The sequence below is a fragment of the Ranitomeya variabilis genome, chromosome 4 (assembly GCF_051348905.1).
Source record: "Ranitomeya variabilis isolate aRanVar5 chromosome 4, aRanVar5.hap1, whole genome shotgun sequence".
Taxonomy (NCBI): Eukaryota; Metazoa; Chordata; class Amphibia; order Anura; family Dendrobatidae; genus Ranitomeya; species Ranitomeya variabilis.
Window position 1 is genome coordinate 52738484 of NC_135235.1, and position 16672 is coordinate 52755155.

General features: G+C 42.9%; 1 protein-coding gene across 2 annotated transcripts; it reads left to right on the forward strand.

The window, feature by feature from the left end:
* The first annotated feature begins 400 nt into the window (after positions 1 to 400).
* On the forward strand, positions 401 to 15592 carry LOC143769722 (glutathione S-transferase omega-1-like). Of its 2 annotated transcripts, XM_077258529.1 has the most exons (7): positions 401 to 493; positions 581 to 640; positions 3032 to 3140; positions 3687 to 3909; positions 4744 to 4845; positions 5790 to 5893; positions 13676 to 15592. In XM_077258529.1, exons 2-7 carry the CDS (start codon positions 610 to 612, stop codon positions 13824 to 13826), a joined length of 720 nt encoding a protein of 239 aa, XP_077114644.1. In that variant the 5' UTR covers positions 401 to 493; positions 581 to 609; the 3' UTR covers positions 13827 to 15592. The 2 variants fall into 2 exon arrangements, with proteins under 2 accessions (XP_077114644.1, XP_077114643.1); XM_077258528.1 differs by having other exon boundaries at positions 477 to 640.
* Positions 15593 to 16672: the final 1080 nt, after the last annotated feature.

Below are 16672 nucleotides of genomic sequence, written 5' to 3' on the forward strand. Positions count from 1 at the left end.
ACACTCTGACCAGCGGTAATGATCTTACCGCTGATCAGAGGCAGTTTGCCGCACCGTCATGCACCCGGTGTTCAGGGGGCTGAACAAAACTGTAACACGGGCTCCCTGGTGAAGTCCATGCCCGAACAGTAGGTGTTCTGAACGGACACCGAACTTTACTGTTTGGGTTCGCCCATCTCTAGTTGTGACTTCACAACCTCACCTGGTGAGCATAACTGGGTTTTAGCTTCCTGTTTCTTCTCGGATAAGACCCTACTGCGCTTATTGCCTTCAACTTGACCTTGAAACTGTGAAACTCCTATGAAATATTTTGGAACTTTATGATGTTGTTGTGAATTTCAGCACATTATGTAACAATCACTGTACAGAGGGAGCAGATCTCCACGCAGAGGAGCTGCTTTTTGGCTGATCATTAGCTGGGAGAGGAGGGGACTGGCATAGACCCAGATATAGACAGTGGAGAACGTGGCTCTCGTACACAGGCTTCCTTCTGGTAGGTCAGGCCTCATACGCAGCATATCACAGCTGTGCCCCATAGACTGACATACATACGTGTGTGTGCTCTCTGCTTCTCACACAGGCCTCTCCAGTAACAGACAGTCCGCAGTCATGGCCGGATCACAGAGGAGTTTTGCCAAGGGTAAGTGTGAGACTGTAAAGGAAATGTTAGTAATCTGAGTTTTCACTTTAAGAGGAACTTCATAATGTTGCTGGATTTGATTGACCGTTATTGCTTATATCGCTTTCCGATGTGTATGTTTGCTGTGATTCCGCTCCCTCTTAGTAGATTCGGCTGTATGAAAGGACACTTTAATGGTCACAGTAAATAGTTAGTTTCAAGGTTATTTCATATTTGCTGACATTGCACAACTCACAGGTCTAATACTGAGGATATCAAAACATTGCATCATTGCAATATCAACAGGGCTGGATGGATAGTCGATCTTGTATTTGCCAATGTGGCTGTCACACTTGGTTGCCAAACATATCTACCACAATATACTGTGTAAGATGGTAGGCAAAATAAGATCAAATACAGTAACAGTGACACAGAAGTTCTGACCATACATGGCTTCTCCTGTTCTTTATTGTCAATGTATAAATTAAATTATCTGGGCACAAAACACAAAGTAGCCCCTGCTCGGCTCAGCTTCCCTGACTATACGGGCGGCTGATACCAACCACCAGGTAAGAAATGAAATGGTCTTCTGTTACCCCACACCAGTACCACTAAATGCAGTTGTACAGTCCTCAGTAATGGAGTCTCTTGGTCAGACACCTCCTGCATCTTCAACTAAGGCCAGGTTCAGACGGCTGTGTTTCATGATCCATTCATGTTTGTCGATGCCCGGAATGACTGGGAAACCACTGGGTAAATCTCACATGGAGAAGGACTTGGGGATCCTAGTTAATGATAAACTTACCTGGCGCAGCCAGTGCCAGGCCGCAGCTGCCAAGGCAAACAGGATCATGGGGTGCATTAAAAGAGGTCTGGATACACATGATGAGAGCATTATACTGCCTCTGTACAAATCCCTAGTTAGACCGCACATGGAGTACTGTGTCCAGTTTTGGGCACCGGTGCTCAGGAAGGATATAATGGAACTAGAGAGAGTACAAAGGAGGGCAACAAAATTAATAAAGGGGATGGGAGAACTACAATACCCAGATAGATTAGCGAAATTAGGATTATTTAGTCTAGAAAAAAGACGACTGAGGGGCGATCTAATAACCATGTATAAGTATATAAGGGGACAATACAAATATCTCGATGAGGATCTGTTTATACCAAGGAAGGTGACGGGCACAAGGGGGCATTCTTTGCGTCTGGAGGAGAGAAGGTTTTTCCACCAACATAGAAGAGGATTCTTTACTGTTAGGGCAGTGAGAATCTGGAATTGCTTGCCTGAGGAGGTGGTGATGGCGAACTCAGTCGAGGGGTTCAAGAGAGGCCTGGATGTCTTCCTGGAGCAGAACAATATTGTATCATACAATTATTAGGTTCTGTAGAAGGACGTAGATCTGGGGATTTATTATGATGGAATATAGGCTGAACTGGATGGACAAATGTCTTTTTTCGGCCTTACTAACTATGTTACTATGACTGCAGGTCTCTTAATCCTAATGTATAGCCCTGTAAGCATAAATGAGGGTGTAAGTTCATTTCAGCAGACCACCGATCAGTCAATGCCCACATTGTGGTCTGCATATGGACTGTGAAATACAGCCATCTGAACATAGCCTAATGTGCCCACACTCTGCACACCTTTCTAAACCAAGTAATGAAGCAGCCAAACATCATGACTGACTGAAGACTACAAAAAAAGAACAGATCCAGAAGGAATGACAGACCTGAAACCCCAATGTGCTTCTCATTCCATAATAATCAATCCCTGAAAATTAAGTTACCAAAGTCCTTAGGAAACTTTACTTGGATACTGATTGCAAGCTTTACTGGATTCTTTATTCCTCAACCTTCTTCGATGAGTTCTATACTTCCTATAGCCTTGTATTCATACAAGAAGAATACTGATGAAAAACTTTATGACAATTCCCAATCACTTGTAGTAAACAGTCTAGCAGATGGACCATCTGATCCTACCACTCTCAACCTTATTATATACACGTACCATACACATGTGCAAAAAGAAACCAAAAACACCAACGTGTTTTGAACCTTATTTCTTACTTGTGGCATGTGTGGCCTCAACGCCATTCTTACCATACATTTCAGTGCCCCATTTTTTGGATTGTTGGGGTTCTAGTGGTTAGGCTTCCAGTTTTCAGCAAGTTATTGCCTATCCTACAGATAGGTCACAACTTGCCAAATTAGGAAGAACCCTTTTAAGATTACAACCTAAAAATCGATTAATCCTTTGCTGGATTGAATGGGAATGAAATGCTCCACTTGAAACTTCCCATAATACCCTTAAAAATACTGCCCCAGAAAAAATCTTCATAAAAGACTCTGTTCTGGCATTGATAATGTGTGTTTGCTATCTGGATACTGAATGGATATAGTTCATTTCAGGCCGCGCTCCCCCAGGACCGGTGCCAGAGGGAGTAGTTCGACTCTACGGTATGAGATTCTGCCCGTATGTCCAAAGAGCATCGCTTGTCATGGTTGCTAAAGGAATCAAGTAGGCAACGGATTTTGTAAAGTTTCTTAACTGCATGTCTTTGTTAGCATTCCTCTTATTCTAAATTAATTGAAACCTTAAAGTAGTTGTACCAAGTATGCAATTGATCACCTATGAATAGGAGATAACTTTTTGATTTCTGGGGGTCAGATCGCTATACTCAACCCATAGAGAATGAATAGATGCTTCTCAACCAGCATACCACTCAATGGGCCTTTGCTGAACCCCACTCTCGAGATCGCTTTGAGCCTTATCGATCATATCCCAAGTAATCACAATTGCGTATCCTGTCATTAGTGGATAATTTATATGCATGAAACAACCATTTTAGGGTAGGTTCACACATTGCCGCTCTAGTATATTTTTTGTAGTATTTTGTTTTTTTATCAAAATCTTCAACATTTCTTTTAAGGAAGCTTACACACCACTGCCTTACCCTGGTCTCATATTTACAGCTTATTCTTCTGTCGTGATTTTAATGTGACCATTTCTTGTATTTTTGAAACATGATTTTCCCTTACTAACATTCTCCTTTTCTCTGTTCAGACATGAAATTGTCAACATTAACCTGAGGAGCAAGCCGGATTGGTTTTTTGAGAAAAATCCTAAGGGACTGGTACCAACTATTGAAACCTCTGATGGCAAAATAATCTACGAATCTTTAATTGTTTGCGATTACCTGGATGACGCCTTTCCTGGAAAAAAACTGACCCCAGCCGATCCCTACGAAAAAGCCCAACAGAAGATTCTCCTGGAACATTTCTCTGAGGTAGGAACTTTGCAGATTTTGAGAGGGTATGAAATACATGAGAGGTTCTTACCAATCAAACTGCAAGTAAGATTTAATTAGAAGATGTACAATATGGCCACAGGCTACCAGGTCATCTATCGTATATCTTGTAGCACCTTTGTTTCATCTAGGTTAGTGCTAGGAGTTTATAGTAGGTACAGCTATTGATGGTACCTTTGTGGCTCAGTGGTCAGCACTGCAGCTTTGCAGTACTAGGGTCTTGGGTTCAAATCCCTCCAAGGACAACATCTGTACGGAGTTTCTTACTGGTTCTCCAGTTTCCTCCCACACTCCAAAGACATACTGATAGGGAATCCAGATTGTGAGCCCCAATGGGGACAATAATGTCTAAAGCGCTGTGGAACAAATGGCACTATATAAGTGACTACAACAAATAACTTTGTGAGATCATAGCCTAACATCCTTCTTTGGTAGATTATGTTGTCCTAACTCTACAAACATAAAACAAAAAATTTATTTTTGCTTTTCATTACTCCAAGCCTTTTAGACCACTTCCATGAATAGGGCTTTTATGGTCCAAGTGCAGACCAAAATGTCTGGATCAGCCGTAGTTTTCCTTACATTAATTTAACACCCTCCGTTGCGTTTAGGTCCAGACACCTGCTGCTTGTCCAGACATTGCAGCCTATATTCGGACCGTGGAAGATGGGTGTATAAAAGCAGCCTAATGGTGTAGCCTATATAATGCAATTGATGAGGCTGAAAAACATGATGCTCGATTAACTATACTGATACAACCGGACTTTCCATATGGGCTGTAATTGTATTATATCTGTGTATGTTCTACTTCAGGTCCCATCTATATTGTTCAATGTTATCATGACCAAGAAGAAAAATGAAGACACAACCGAGTTAAAGGCAAAGTTTCTTGAAAAACTAAAAATATTTGAAGAGGTAAATCATTTTCTCATTATTAAAGGGGTACTTCCATCTTGGGCAATTATGATATATCCACAGGAAAAGTCTGGTATATGTGGGTCCCAGAAGCTTGTTGAGAACTCCTAGCAAATGGAAATATACTGTATGTTCTTCAGATAAATGCAGATCCCAGGTATAACTATTGAGCAAAGAATACATTTTCAGAATTGCGAGTTCTTACTCACCCCTACTTGCTAGTGATGGTGCAGATGCTACTCCTCCTCAAGTGCTTGTCAAGCAGCCTGACATTCACAGGAACGGAACACTTCCTTATGCCATCAGGAATGCTGAGGACACTTGCTGCACTGACCCATGCCCAAGTCATCTCTCCTGCTACTCCATTGCATTCTAACTTATTAAGGACAATCCAAAAACCCTTAACCATACTGGTGGTACAAACAATCTGCCATTCCCAATGATGCTTTGCATAAGATATTTTTGACCCACAATTTTCCTCCCATATTATCAACAAGCTATGACATCATCACTCATATCTAAGGCATATCAGTCATCAATATGACATTGCAAAGTAATAACACAACTTAGATAATCAACTGGGACCTCCAGTGGAACAGGGTAAAAGATAACTCATAGTAACGTCCAGTGTCGGCAGCTCTGCGCCTGTAATTGCATCACGTTTGACAGCAAGAAGAGAGCAAAATCTAGTGTTACTATTTTCGACAAAAAAATAATGGAATCACAATGGGCTTTATTGTTAGTGAGCACGATCCTCTGAGAATCATGGGATCCGCAGTGCAACAGATCCGGCACAGCATTGTTGCTTTGATTCTGAACATATGTGGACAAAGCCTTAATTTACAGATTTTCTAAAATTATTACCATATATTACAAAATTATTGACCATTTTGTCACATACGCAGTATACAGTTTTCATTTCACCTCTTAAATTTTATTCACAGACACTTGTCAAGAGGAACAGCCCTTACATTGGTGGAGGATCTTTGACTATGATTGATTACATGATCTGGCCCTGGTTTGAACGGTTCCAAATGGACGTTACAGAGTAAGAGAGAAGATATCTTCTTTTTGTATAAAGTGAACTTCTGCTACTGGGCAGTTAACAAAATTTAGAGAGTTAGAGAAATGTATCTGGAAAGAATAGATTCAATGGAATATCGCTAGAATATACTATCACTTAATTGTCGGTCGGGATTCAACCTATGGGACCTCTTAGATAATGAAAAGGAAGGGGCCACAACACTGCTTCACTTCTTTGTATCTTCTGCACAGAGGCGTTCTCAGGCTACATGCTGAAGGCCAGTTTTATTCAGTGAATTTAATTAGCTAAAGTTCCCTGCATAGTCAGTTGGTGAGAAATGCCAATGTGCAGAAAAAACTGTGAACGGGGCGCAACAATGATGCATCGCTGTGACCCTCTTCATTTTCAGGGTCACAGGGATCCTATCGATCAGATCCCAATAAATCATTCTGTAAGTCTACAGGTAATACAGTGAAACAATAATACTGAAAACAGGTGAAATTATACAAAGGAGCTCCGTAGATAGTTTACTGTATAGTGTAAGTGTACAGGTAGTACAGTGGTCATCGGTGAAATTATACATAGCTCTACAGATAATAGAGATTATAATGTCAGTGTACAGATAATACAGTGATAACTAGTGACATCATACACAGGAGCTCTGTAGATAGTACATATTGTATGTGTACAGGTAATACAGTGACATCATACACAGGAGCTCTGTATATAGTGTCAGTATACAGGTAATACAGTTATCAGCAGTGACATTATACACATGAGCTCTGTATATAGTATACAAGTAATATGGTGATCACCAGTGACATTATACACAAGAGCTCTGTATATAGTGTCAATGTACAGGTAATACAGTGATCACCAGTTACACCAGACACAGGAGCTCTGTAAATAATATACAGTGTAAGTGTACAGGTAGTACAGTGTTCCCTGGTAACATTATACATAGGAGCTTTACGGTTAATAAAGAGTTTATTGTGTAAATGTACAGGTAATACAGTGATCACCAGTGACATTATACACAGGAGCTCTGTATATAGTGTCAGTGTACAGGTAATACAGTGATCACCAGTGACATTATACACAGGAGCTCTGTATATAGTGTATAGTGTACAGGTAATACAGTGATCACCAGTGACATTATACACAGGAGCTCTGTATATAGTGTCAGTGTACAGATAATACAGAGATCACCAGTGACATTATACACAGGAGCTCTGTATATAGTATAGTGTATAGTGTACAGGTAATACATGGATCACCAGTGACATTATACACCGGAGCTCTGTATATGGTGTATAGTGTACAGGTAATGCAGTGATCACCAGTGACATTATAAATAGAAGCTCTGTATATAGTGTCAGTGTACAGATAATACAGTGATGACCAGTGACATTATACACAGGAGTTCTGTGTATAGTATACAAAGTACAGGTAATACAGTGTTCACCAGTGACATTATACACAGGAGCTCTGCATATAGTATACAGTGTACAGGTAATATAGTGATCATCAGTGACATTATGCATAGGAGCGCTGTGTATAGTGTCTGTGTACAGGTAATACAGTGACCACCGGTGACATAATACATAGGAGCTCTGTAGATAGTATACTGTTATGACCCCAATGGCGAGGGTCTCAGAGATATCAGCAAGTCTGCAAAGTACAAAAATCCAGCTCATAGGGCAGTGGTAACTGGGTTGACCATATATCTACTCCTAACGCCAACCCTAGAAGTAGCCGGGGAACATGCCTACGTTGGTCGCTAGATGTCTCGCGCCAGCCGGAGAGCTAACTACCCCTAGAAGAGGAAAACAAAGACCTCTCTTGCCTCCAGAGAAAGGACCCCAAAAGTAGGATACAAGCCCCCCACAAATAATAACGGTGAGGTAAGAGGAAATGACAAACACAGAGATGAACTAGGTTTAGCACAGAGAGGCCCACTTACTAATAGCAGAATATAGTAAGATAACTTATATGGTCAACAAAAACCCTATCAAAAATCCACGCTGGAGATTCAAGAACCCCCGAACCGTCTAACGGCCCGGGGGGAGAACACCAGCCGCCCTAGAGCTTCCAGCAAGGTCAGGATACAGATAATATACAAGCTGGACAAAAAATGCAAACAATAACGAATTGCAAAAAGCAAAAAAGCAGACTTAGCTTAATCAAGCAGGAACCAGGATCAGTAGACAAGAGCACTACAGATTAGCTCTGATATCAACGTTGCCAGGCATTGAACTGAAGGTCCAGGGAGCTTATATAGCAACACCCCTGACCTAACGACCCAGGTGAGCATAAAAGGAATGACTGACAAACCCAGAGTCAAATCACTAGTAGCCACTAGAGGGAGCCAAAAAGTAAATTCACAACAGTACCCCCCCCTTAGTGAGGGGTCACCGAACCCTCACCAAGACCACCAGGGCGATCAGGATGAGCGGCGTGAAAGGCACGAACTAAATCGGCCGCATGCACATCAGAGGCGACCACCCAGGAATTATCCTCCTGACAATAGCCCTTCCACTTGACCAGGTACTGAAGCCTCCGCCTGGAGAGACGAGAATCTAAGATCTTCTCCACCACGTACTCCAACTCGCCCTCAACCAACACCGGAGCAGGAGGCTCAGCAGAAGGAACCACAGGCACAACGTACCGCCGCAACAAGGACCTATGAAATACGTTGTGAATGGCAAACGACACCGGAAGATCCAGGCGAAAGGATACAGGATTAAGGATCTCCAATATCTTGTAAGGACCAATGAATCGAGGCTTAAATTTGGGAGAGGAGACCTTCATAGGAACAAATCGAGAAGACAGCCATACCAAATCCCCAACACAAAGTCGGGGACCCACACCGCGGCGGCGGTTGGCAAAACGCTGAGCCTTCTCCTGTGACAACTTCAAGTTGTCCACCACATGACTCCAGATCCGCTGCAACCTATCCACCACAGAATCCACCCCAGGACAGTCAGAAGGCTCCACATGTCCCGAGGAAAAACGAGGGTGGAAACCAGAGTTGCAGAAAAATGGCGAAACCAAGGTGGCAGAACTAGCCCGATTATTAAGGGCAAATTCAGCCAACGGCAAGAAGGTCACCCAATCATCCTGATCAGAAGAGACAAAACACCTCAAATACGCCTCCAGAGTCTGATTAGTTCGTTCCGTTTGTCCGTTAGTCTGTGGATGAAAAGCGGACGAAAACGACAAATCTATGCCCATCCTACCACAAAAGGATCGCCAGAACCTGGAAACAAACTGGGATCCTCTGTCCGACACAATATTCTCAGGAATGCCGTGCAAACGAACCACGTTCTGGAAGAACACAGGAACCAGATCAGAAGAGGAAGGCAGTTTGGGCAAAGGAACCAGATGGACCATCTTGGAGAAACGATCACATATCACCCAGATGACAGACATGCCCTGAGACACCGGAAGATCCGAAATGAAATCCATAGAGATGTGTGTCCAAGGTCTCTTCGGGACAGGCAAGGGCAAGAGCAACCCGCTGGCACGAGAACAGCAAGGCTTAGCTCGAGCACAAGTACCACAGGACTGCACAAATGACCGCACATCTCTTGACAAGGAAGGCCACCAAAAGGACCTGGCCACCAGATCTCTGGTGCCAAAAATTCCCGGGTGCCCTGCCAACACTGAGGAATGAACCTCGGAAATGACTCTGCTGGTCCATTTAGCAGGCACAAACAATCTGTCAGGTGGACAAGAGTCAGGCCTACCAGCCTGAAATCTCTGCAACACACGTCGCAGATCTGGAGAAATAGCTGACAGGATAACTCCTTCCTTAAGAATACCCACAGGTTCAGCGACTCCAGGAGCATCAGGCACAAAGCTCCTAGACAGAGCATCGGCCTTCACATTCTTAGAACCTGGTAAATACGAAACCACAAAGTCAAAACGGGAGAAAAACAATGACCAGCGGGCCTGTCTAGGATTCAGGCGTTTAGCAGACTCGAGGTACATCAGATTTTTGTGATCAGTCAAGACCACCACACGATGCTTAGCACCCTCGAGCCAATGACGCCACTCCTCAAATGCCCACTTCATGGCCAACAACTCCCGATTGCCCACATCATAATTTCGCTCTGCCGGCGAAAACTTCCTAGAGAAAAAGGCACAAGGTCTCATAGTAGAGCAACCAGGGCCTCTCTGCGACAAAACGGCCCCTGCCCCAATCTCCGAAGCATCCACTTCAACCTGAAAGGGAAGTGAGACATCAGGCTGGCACAAAACAGGCGCTGAAGTAAACCGGCGCTTCAACTCCTGGAAAGCCTCCACGGCAGCAGGAGCCCAGTTAGCCACATCAGAGCCTTTCTTGGTCATATCCGTCAACGGTTTAACAACGCTAGAAAAATTAGCGATAAAACGACGGTAGAAGTTAGCAAAACCCAAGAACTTCTGAAGACTCTTAACTGACGAGGGTTGAGTCCAATCATGAATAGCTCGAACCTTGACTGGGTCCATCTCCACAGCAGAAGGGGAAAAAATGAACCCTAAAAAGGGAACCTTCTGTACACCAAAGAGACACTTTGAGCCTTTAACAAACAAAGAATTTTCACGCAAAATCTTGAAAACCATCCTGACCTGTTCCACATGCGAGTCCCAATCATCAGAAAAAACCAGAATATCATCCAGATAAACGATCAAAAATTTATCCAGATACTTCCGGAAAATGTCATGCATAAAGGACTGAAAAACTGAAGGTGCATTAGAGAGCCCAAATGGCATCACCAAGTACTCAAAATGACCTTCGGGCGTATTGAATGCGGTTTTCCATTCATCTCCTTGCTTAATGCGCACAAGGTTGTACGCACCACGAAGGTCTATCTTTGTGAACCACTTGGCACCTTTAATCCGGGCAAACAAGTCTGACAACAACGGCAAAGGATACTGAAATTTGACAGTGATCTTATTCAAAAGCCGATAGTCAATACAAGGCCTCAAAGATCCATCCTTTTTAGCCACAAAAAAGAATCCCGCACCAAGAGGGGAAGAAGAAGGACGGATATGCCCCTTCTCCAGAGACTCCTTGATATATGAACGCATCGCGGTATGTTCAGGTACCGACAGATTAAACAGTCTTCCCTTAGGAAACTTACTGCCTGGAATCAAATCTATTGCACGATCAAATATCCACGCTGGAGATTCAAGAACCCCTGAACCGTCTAACGGCCCGGGGGGAGAACACCAGCCGCCCTAGAGCTTCCAGCAAGGTCAGGATACAGATAATATACAAGCTGGACAAAAAATACAAACAATAATGAATTGCAAAAAGCAAAAAAGCAGACTTAGCTTAATTAAGCAGGAACCAGGATCAGTAGACAAGAGCACTACAGATTGGCTCTGATATCAACGTTGCCAGGCATTGAACTGAAGGTCCAGGGAGCTTATATAGCAACACCCCTGACCTAACGACCCAGGTGAGCATAAAAGGAATGACTGACAAACCCAGAGTCAAATCACTAGTAGCCACTAGAGGGAGCCAAAAAGTAAATTCACAACAGTATACAGTGTAAGTGTACAGGTAAGGCTAGGTTCACATTGCGTTAAGGCAATCCGTTTAGCGCTAGCGGATTGCGCTAACACAATGTATTTGTAGGGGTCGCGTTTAGGGGTCGCGTTAACGTCTGCGAGAGCGGGGAACGGACCTCGGGCGCGCCGCGGATGCTGCAAGCAGCGTCCGAGGCGCGCCACAAAAGAACGGCACAGCGCTAGCGCGAGCCGAAAAAGGCACGCGCTAGCGATGCGCTTCAGGCAGAAACAACATTGCTGTCAATGGGTGCGCTAACGGACCCCTTGCACGGCGTTAATTGTGACATTTTCGCCGTGCAACGCTGTCCGTTAGCGATCACCCAATAACGCAATGTGAACCTAGCCTAATACAGTTATCACTGGAAACATTATACATAGGAGCTCTGCAGGTAATATAGAGTTTATAATGTAAGTGTACAGGCAATACTGTGATCACCAGTCACATTATACACAGGAGCTCTGTGCATAGTATACAGTGTACAGTATCAGTGTACAGGTAATACAGCGATCACTGGTGACATTATACACAGTAGCTCTGTAGATAGTATACAGTGTAAGTGTACAGGTAATACAGTGCTCAATGGTAACATTATACATAGGAGCTCTTCAGATGGTATGGAGTTTATAATGTAAGTGTACAAGCAACACACAAGAGCTTTTTATATATTATATAATATAAATGCTCAGGTAATAGTGATTATCAGGACATTATATGCAGGAGCTATGTAGATAGTATGTAATGTATAGAGTAAGTGTACGTGTATTTAATACAGTGATCACCAGTCACAATATACAGGAGCTCTTTTTATAGCATGTAGTGTATACAGTGCATGTAACTCCAGTGACTCACCAGTGACCTCTCCAATTGTTAAAGTTATTCAATTTCTTATTCATTTAGTGCAGACCTCTATGACTTTTTCTATCCACAACGAATTTCTGCAAAAAGTAAACATAGACATCTATTGCTCATCACCACTACAGTTATAGCAATCACCTTTTATACTTTGTGGTAGAGCGTCTCACTTTGCTGGACACAGAGGTATAAACGGAATACTGTCTCTCTAAGAATGTGCTTGGTTTATTGAGGCAGCATAAACCAAGCAGGGAAAAAAATAGAACACGGCCCTCTGGGCAAAACAGCAAAAACAAAACAGTCCTTCTCCTAGCGGGGTTCAGCCCGCTCATGGGTACAATGTCCAGGTTACAGGTCCTTAGCATGCTACATGGGAATAAACATTTTCCTGGAGTGTTTCCTCTCCAGGCACACTGCACACTGCTGTCTTGGAAAGCCCGCTACTTAAACCCTAGACCATGTGACTCCTATCCATCATGTGACTGACCACATGATTGTGACATCACACAGTCCTCTCAGTACATGGCGGTGCAGGTGGCGATAAGGTGGACATCTTCCCACCCACTCTATAGATGTCCACTAAAAAATCAGCCCATGTATATACTTTAACTTAACCCTCACAGCTCGTAGTGCTGGAGGAAGATACTCTGGTTTCACATCACTGACGCCATTAGGTGCAGTGACACACATCTCCCCTCCAGTATTTTACCAGTGACTCTGTCACAACATCGATACAACTGGAATGTACCAAATTGTGACACTATAAATTAATAATGGGGAATATTAATAATGCCTCTGATAGCGGAGTAATAGTGCCCCCTAAGTGACCCTATACAGTGATAGTGTCCCCCAATTGACCCATATAGTAACAATGTCCTCAACTTTGCCCCATACAGTATTAATGTCCCCCAACTGGACTAGACGTCTATGTCAGCTTCTGGTCTTCGATAATCTGGTATCTTGTGAAGGTCTAAGGATTCACATCCAGCTGACAATAGCGCTCTAACCAGGGGGCACCTTTCCTCCATAGGCCCAGACATGGTCACAGTCCCTGTGACTGTGACCATTATACCACTGCTTGTACCCCTTCATTCTCTGTAGGACTGCCAGAGATAACTGAAGAAGTTGCTTCAAATTGGGAAATTTGGAAATGAAATCAATAGAAAAACGGATGTTTCAGAGTGTCTGATATGTCAAGAATTCTGACCGGTCCTCTTGATCCTGGTTGATTTATTAACTTGGAAGATGGAACTGCAGCCATTTTAGTTGATTTACAATTTTACCAATAACTAGAAAAAAAAGTTGAGTAGAAATGAAAATTTGAAATAATTGATTTTGGATTTCATGTTTTCAGTGCTTGAATATATTCCCATTATTTTCTGTTTCTCTAGAGTTTTGGAGAAGATGCCACATATCAATGCCTGGTACAAGCGCATGCTGAAGGACCCAGCTGTTAAAAAGACCTTTACTGAACCAGAAGTGTTCAATGGCTTTCTCCAAATATATGACAGTTTAGATGCGGCTGATTATGGCCTTGATTAAAGTCATCAGTAGCTGTGTCATCTCAGTTTCATACCCATATTCTGTGTTTGCCATTTTATATGATTTTAACATCCATCCATTAGTATTACATTTCTCGAAAAAATAAATAAGGTGTGTTCCTACTTTTTTTGGTCTCAAAAATATCCTTGAAGAGTAACTGTAGGTTTAATTTCTATTTCAGTGTCCGATTAGATAAAGTGCATAGCGCTAGCGATTACCTTCTCATAGGCGATATCGTCAGTCACAATTCAGAAATTGCGGTTCCAATCCACCTCCGGGTGTATTGTTTGCGCAGTCCAAACAAGAAAAGCCAGTATACACGTGTTTACAGAAATTGCTCACGTCCTCAGGATTTTGATTTGGAAGCGGATGTATTAACCTCAAAATTCTTAAAGAAGGGTTATGAAAAGTCCCTCCTTTCAAATACGAGACAGATGGTATTAAGCAAACCACCAACGGACTTGCTACAAAGGCAACAAAAGGAGTAAAGAAAATAATGACACTATAAACGATATTTCCATCATTACCCAGTATAATGCCAATGTGTATATCTTGAAAAAAATCGTTGGGAAACATTGGGATTTATTGAAGGGGGATAACATACGGTAATTGGGGATCTGATACCATCCAATCCCAGATTTATTTTCAGAAAAAGTCATAATCTGGGAAATGCAATAGCCCCTTCAATGCCTATTTATAACCAAAAAGTAGGATCCGCCTCTTTCACTGGGGGCAAGAGATCTGTTTTTTTCCCATGTCACAATTGCGGAATGTGTAAATCACTAAAGTTAACTAAGCAATGTGTCATTTCAAATGGGACGAATGAGTTTAAAATCCGGGATTTTATCACCTGTACCACTACGGGGGTGATCTATTCTCTGAAATGCCCTTGTGGTAAAATATATGTGTTACGTACCAAGTGCCCACTAAATGTGAGATTGAGCGAACACCTTAGAAATATAAAAAAGAAGTTTTGCGGACATCCATTATCTAAACATTATCTAGATCATCATGATGGGCGAGCTAAAGGAACAATAGTTACTGGCTTGGAAATAATAAGACAAGACTGGCGAAAGGGTGATTATATTAAGAAAATATCCAGAGCTGAAAGTAAATCTTCAACCAGGACACAGTGAAGCCAATAGGTTTAAATAGTGAAGTTGAGCTTTTTGCGTTTACCTAATTGACCTCCACTTACCGCTGTTTAACTGTAACACATGAATTGACTGTATATAAGAAAGCCCTGACCTGTAATGGACCAACCCTGACGAAGAAGACCATGATCTTTGAAACGCGTAGGAATTGGTCCTTACAGCGCTCCTTACTCTAGCTGGTCACGTGACAACCTACGTCGCGCAAGGTCCTGTTTGGCGTCTGCTGCATTACAGGTGCTGATCCTGCTCGTCACCATTGGTAAGGAAGCCTGGGGGGGGGGGGGTGTATGTCACCGGCAGGGACTACACTCCTGAAGATAACTCTTTTTTTGTTTGTACTGTGCAAACAATACACCCGGACGTGGATTGGAACCGCAATTTCTGAATTGTGACTGACGACATCGCCTATGAGAAGGTAATCGCTAGCACTATGCACTTTATCTAATCGGACTCTTAATAACTTTGCGGCATTTGGACTATTCGGATCATATACCCAGAACCTGGGGGACATTATATATATGCTGTCATATGCAGTTTGTTGATTCAGCTATACTAGGGTGGATTTTTTGTTTTATTGTTATGTGGTATTTTTATTAAATATATTTACCTTTGTTTCTATGCAGTGGAGAGGGTGTTGTTAGCTCAAACGACATAGTATTTTATGTGTTTAGTTTTTGACAAATTTGTGGTTTTTGTCCTGTTTGCAGCTGCATTTCTCCCCTGTTAATAGCCACTTTTTGCGCCCACCTTTATATTTTAATCTGTTAATTTCTATTTCACCAATTAATAGTAGACAGGAAAATAAGAAACTTTATAATATATCTTATCAGGGAAATCTGCTTCTTTGTCCTTCTGGATTGATCTTTCATTCTCAAACTACATTGATAAATTCTGTCTTCAGTTGGTGCTTATAAAGTTCTATGGATAACTATAACTGTCTGCTGGAACTTGGGTCCTTGCCTCATCGGTCTGTTTGATGTTCTCAAATTGCTCAAACTCCCTGCCTCTTAATTTTCTGGCCACAAAAAGGATAAAAGGAAAACCTTTTTTTCTTGTGGATTGGAGGGGTCAGTCCTGAGGAGTGGTCGTGGGAGCCCAAGGAGAACATCCATGCCTCTCTCCTCCTGGAGAGATTTCTTGTGGGCTTGAAGAAGAAGGGGCATAAAAGCAGGGGTACTGCACATTTCCCATCCTCTCCACGCCCAGCAAGTATGCCGACTCTCTCACCACTGCAGCCCCCATTTCACACTTCCTTCTGCTCCTGCTGCTGCCCGGGGTCTGCACATGGCTCGCAGTTTCCCAGGCACTGTGCTTAGGGAGCATGCATGCTCCAGGGTTCTTAAAGAGACAACATGCACCGTCATAAAGTGTCCCCAGCCAATGGCTGGGAGACACTATTTAAGGCACCTCCACATGTTGGGAGGTGTCTGAGTAATGTACTTAGTCAATTAGTCTGCATGTTTGCTAGTTCTCAGGTCCCCAGTCTGTTAGTATCTGCCTATACCTACAGTACCCGCTTGTTCTTGCTTTTTCCTGCCTGTCCTTGCTTGTGCATTTCAGCATCTGCCTGCCTGTATATCAGGCATGACTCCCTGCATGTGCCGTTTCAGTCTGTATACCAGCTCTACCTGCCAGCACCTGCCGTGAAAGTCTGTATACCAGCTGTATCTGCCTGCATCTGCCATGCCAGTC

Excerpts from the sequence above, each read along its gene's own strand:
- LOC143769722 (XM_077258529.1), top strand. The coding sequence starts at position 610 with ATGGCCGGATCACAGAGGAGTTTTGCCAAGG. Across the intron at positions 641-3,031 it reads ACAGAGGAGTTTTGCCAAGG|GCCGCGCTCCCCCAGGACCG; the intron begins GTAAGTGTGAGA and ends AGTTCATTTCAG. Across the intron at positions 3,910-4,743 it reads TCCTGGAACATTTCTCTGAG|GTCCCATCTATATTGTTCAA; the intron begins GTAGGAACTTTG and ends GTTCTACTTCAG.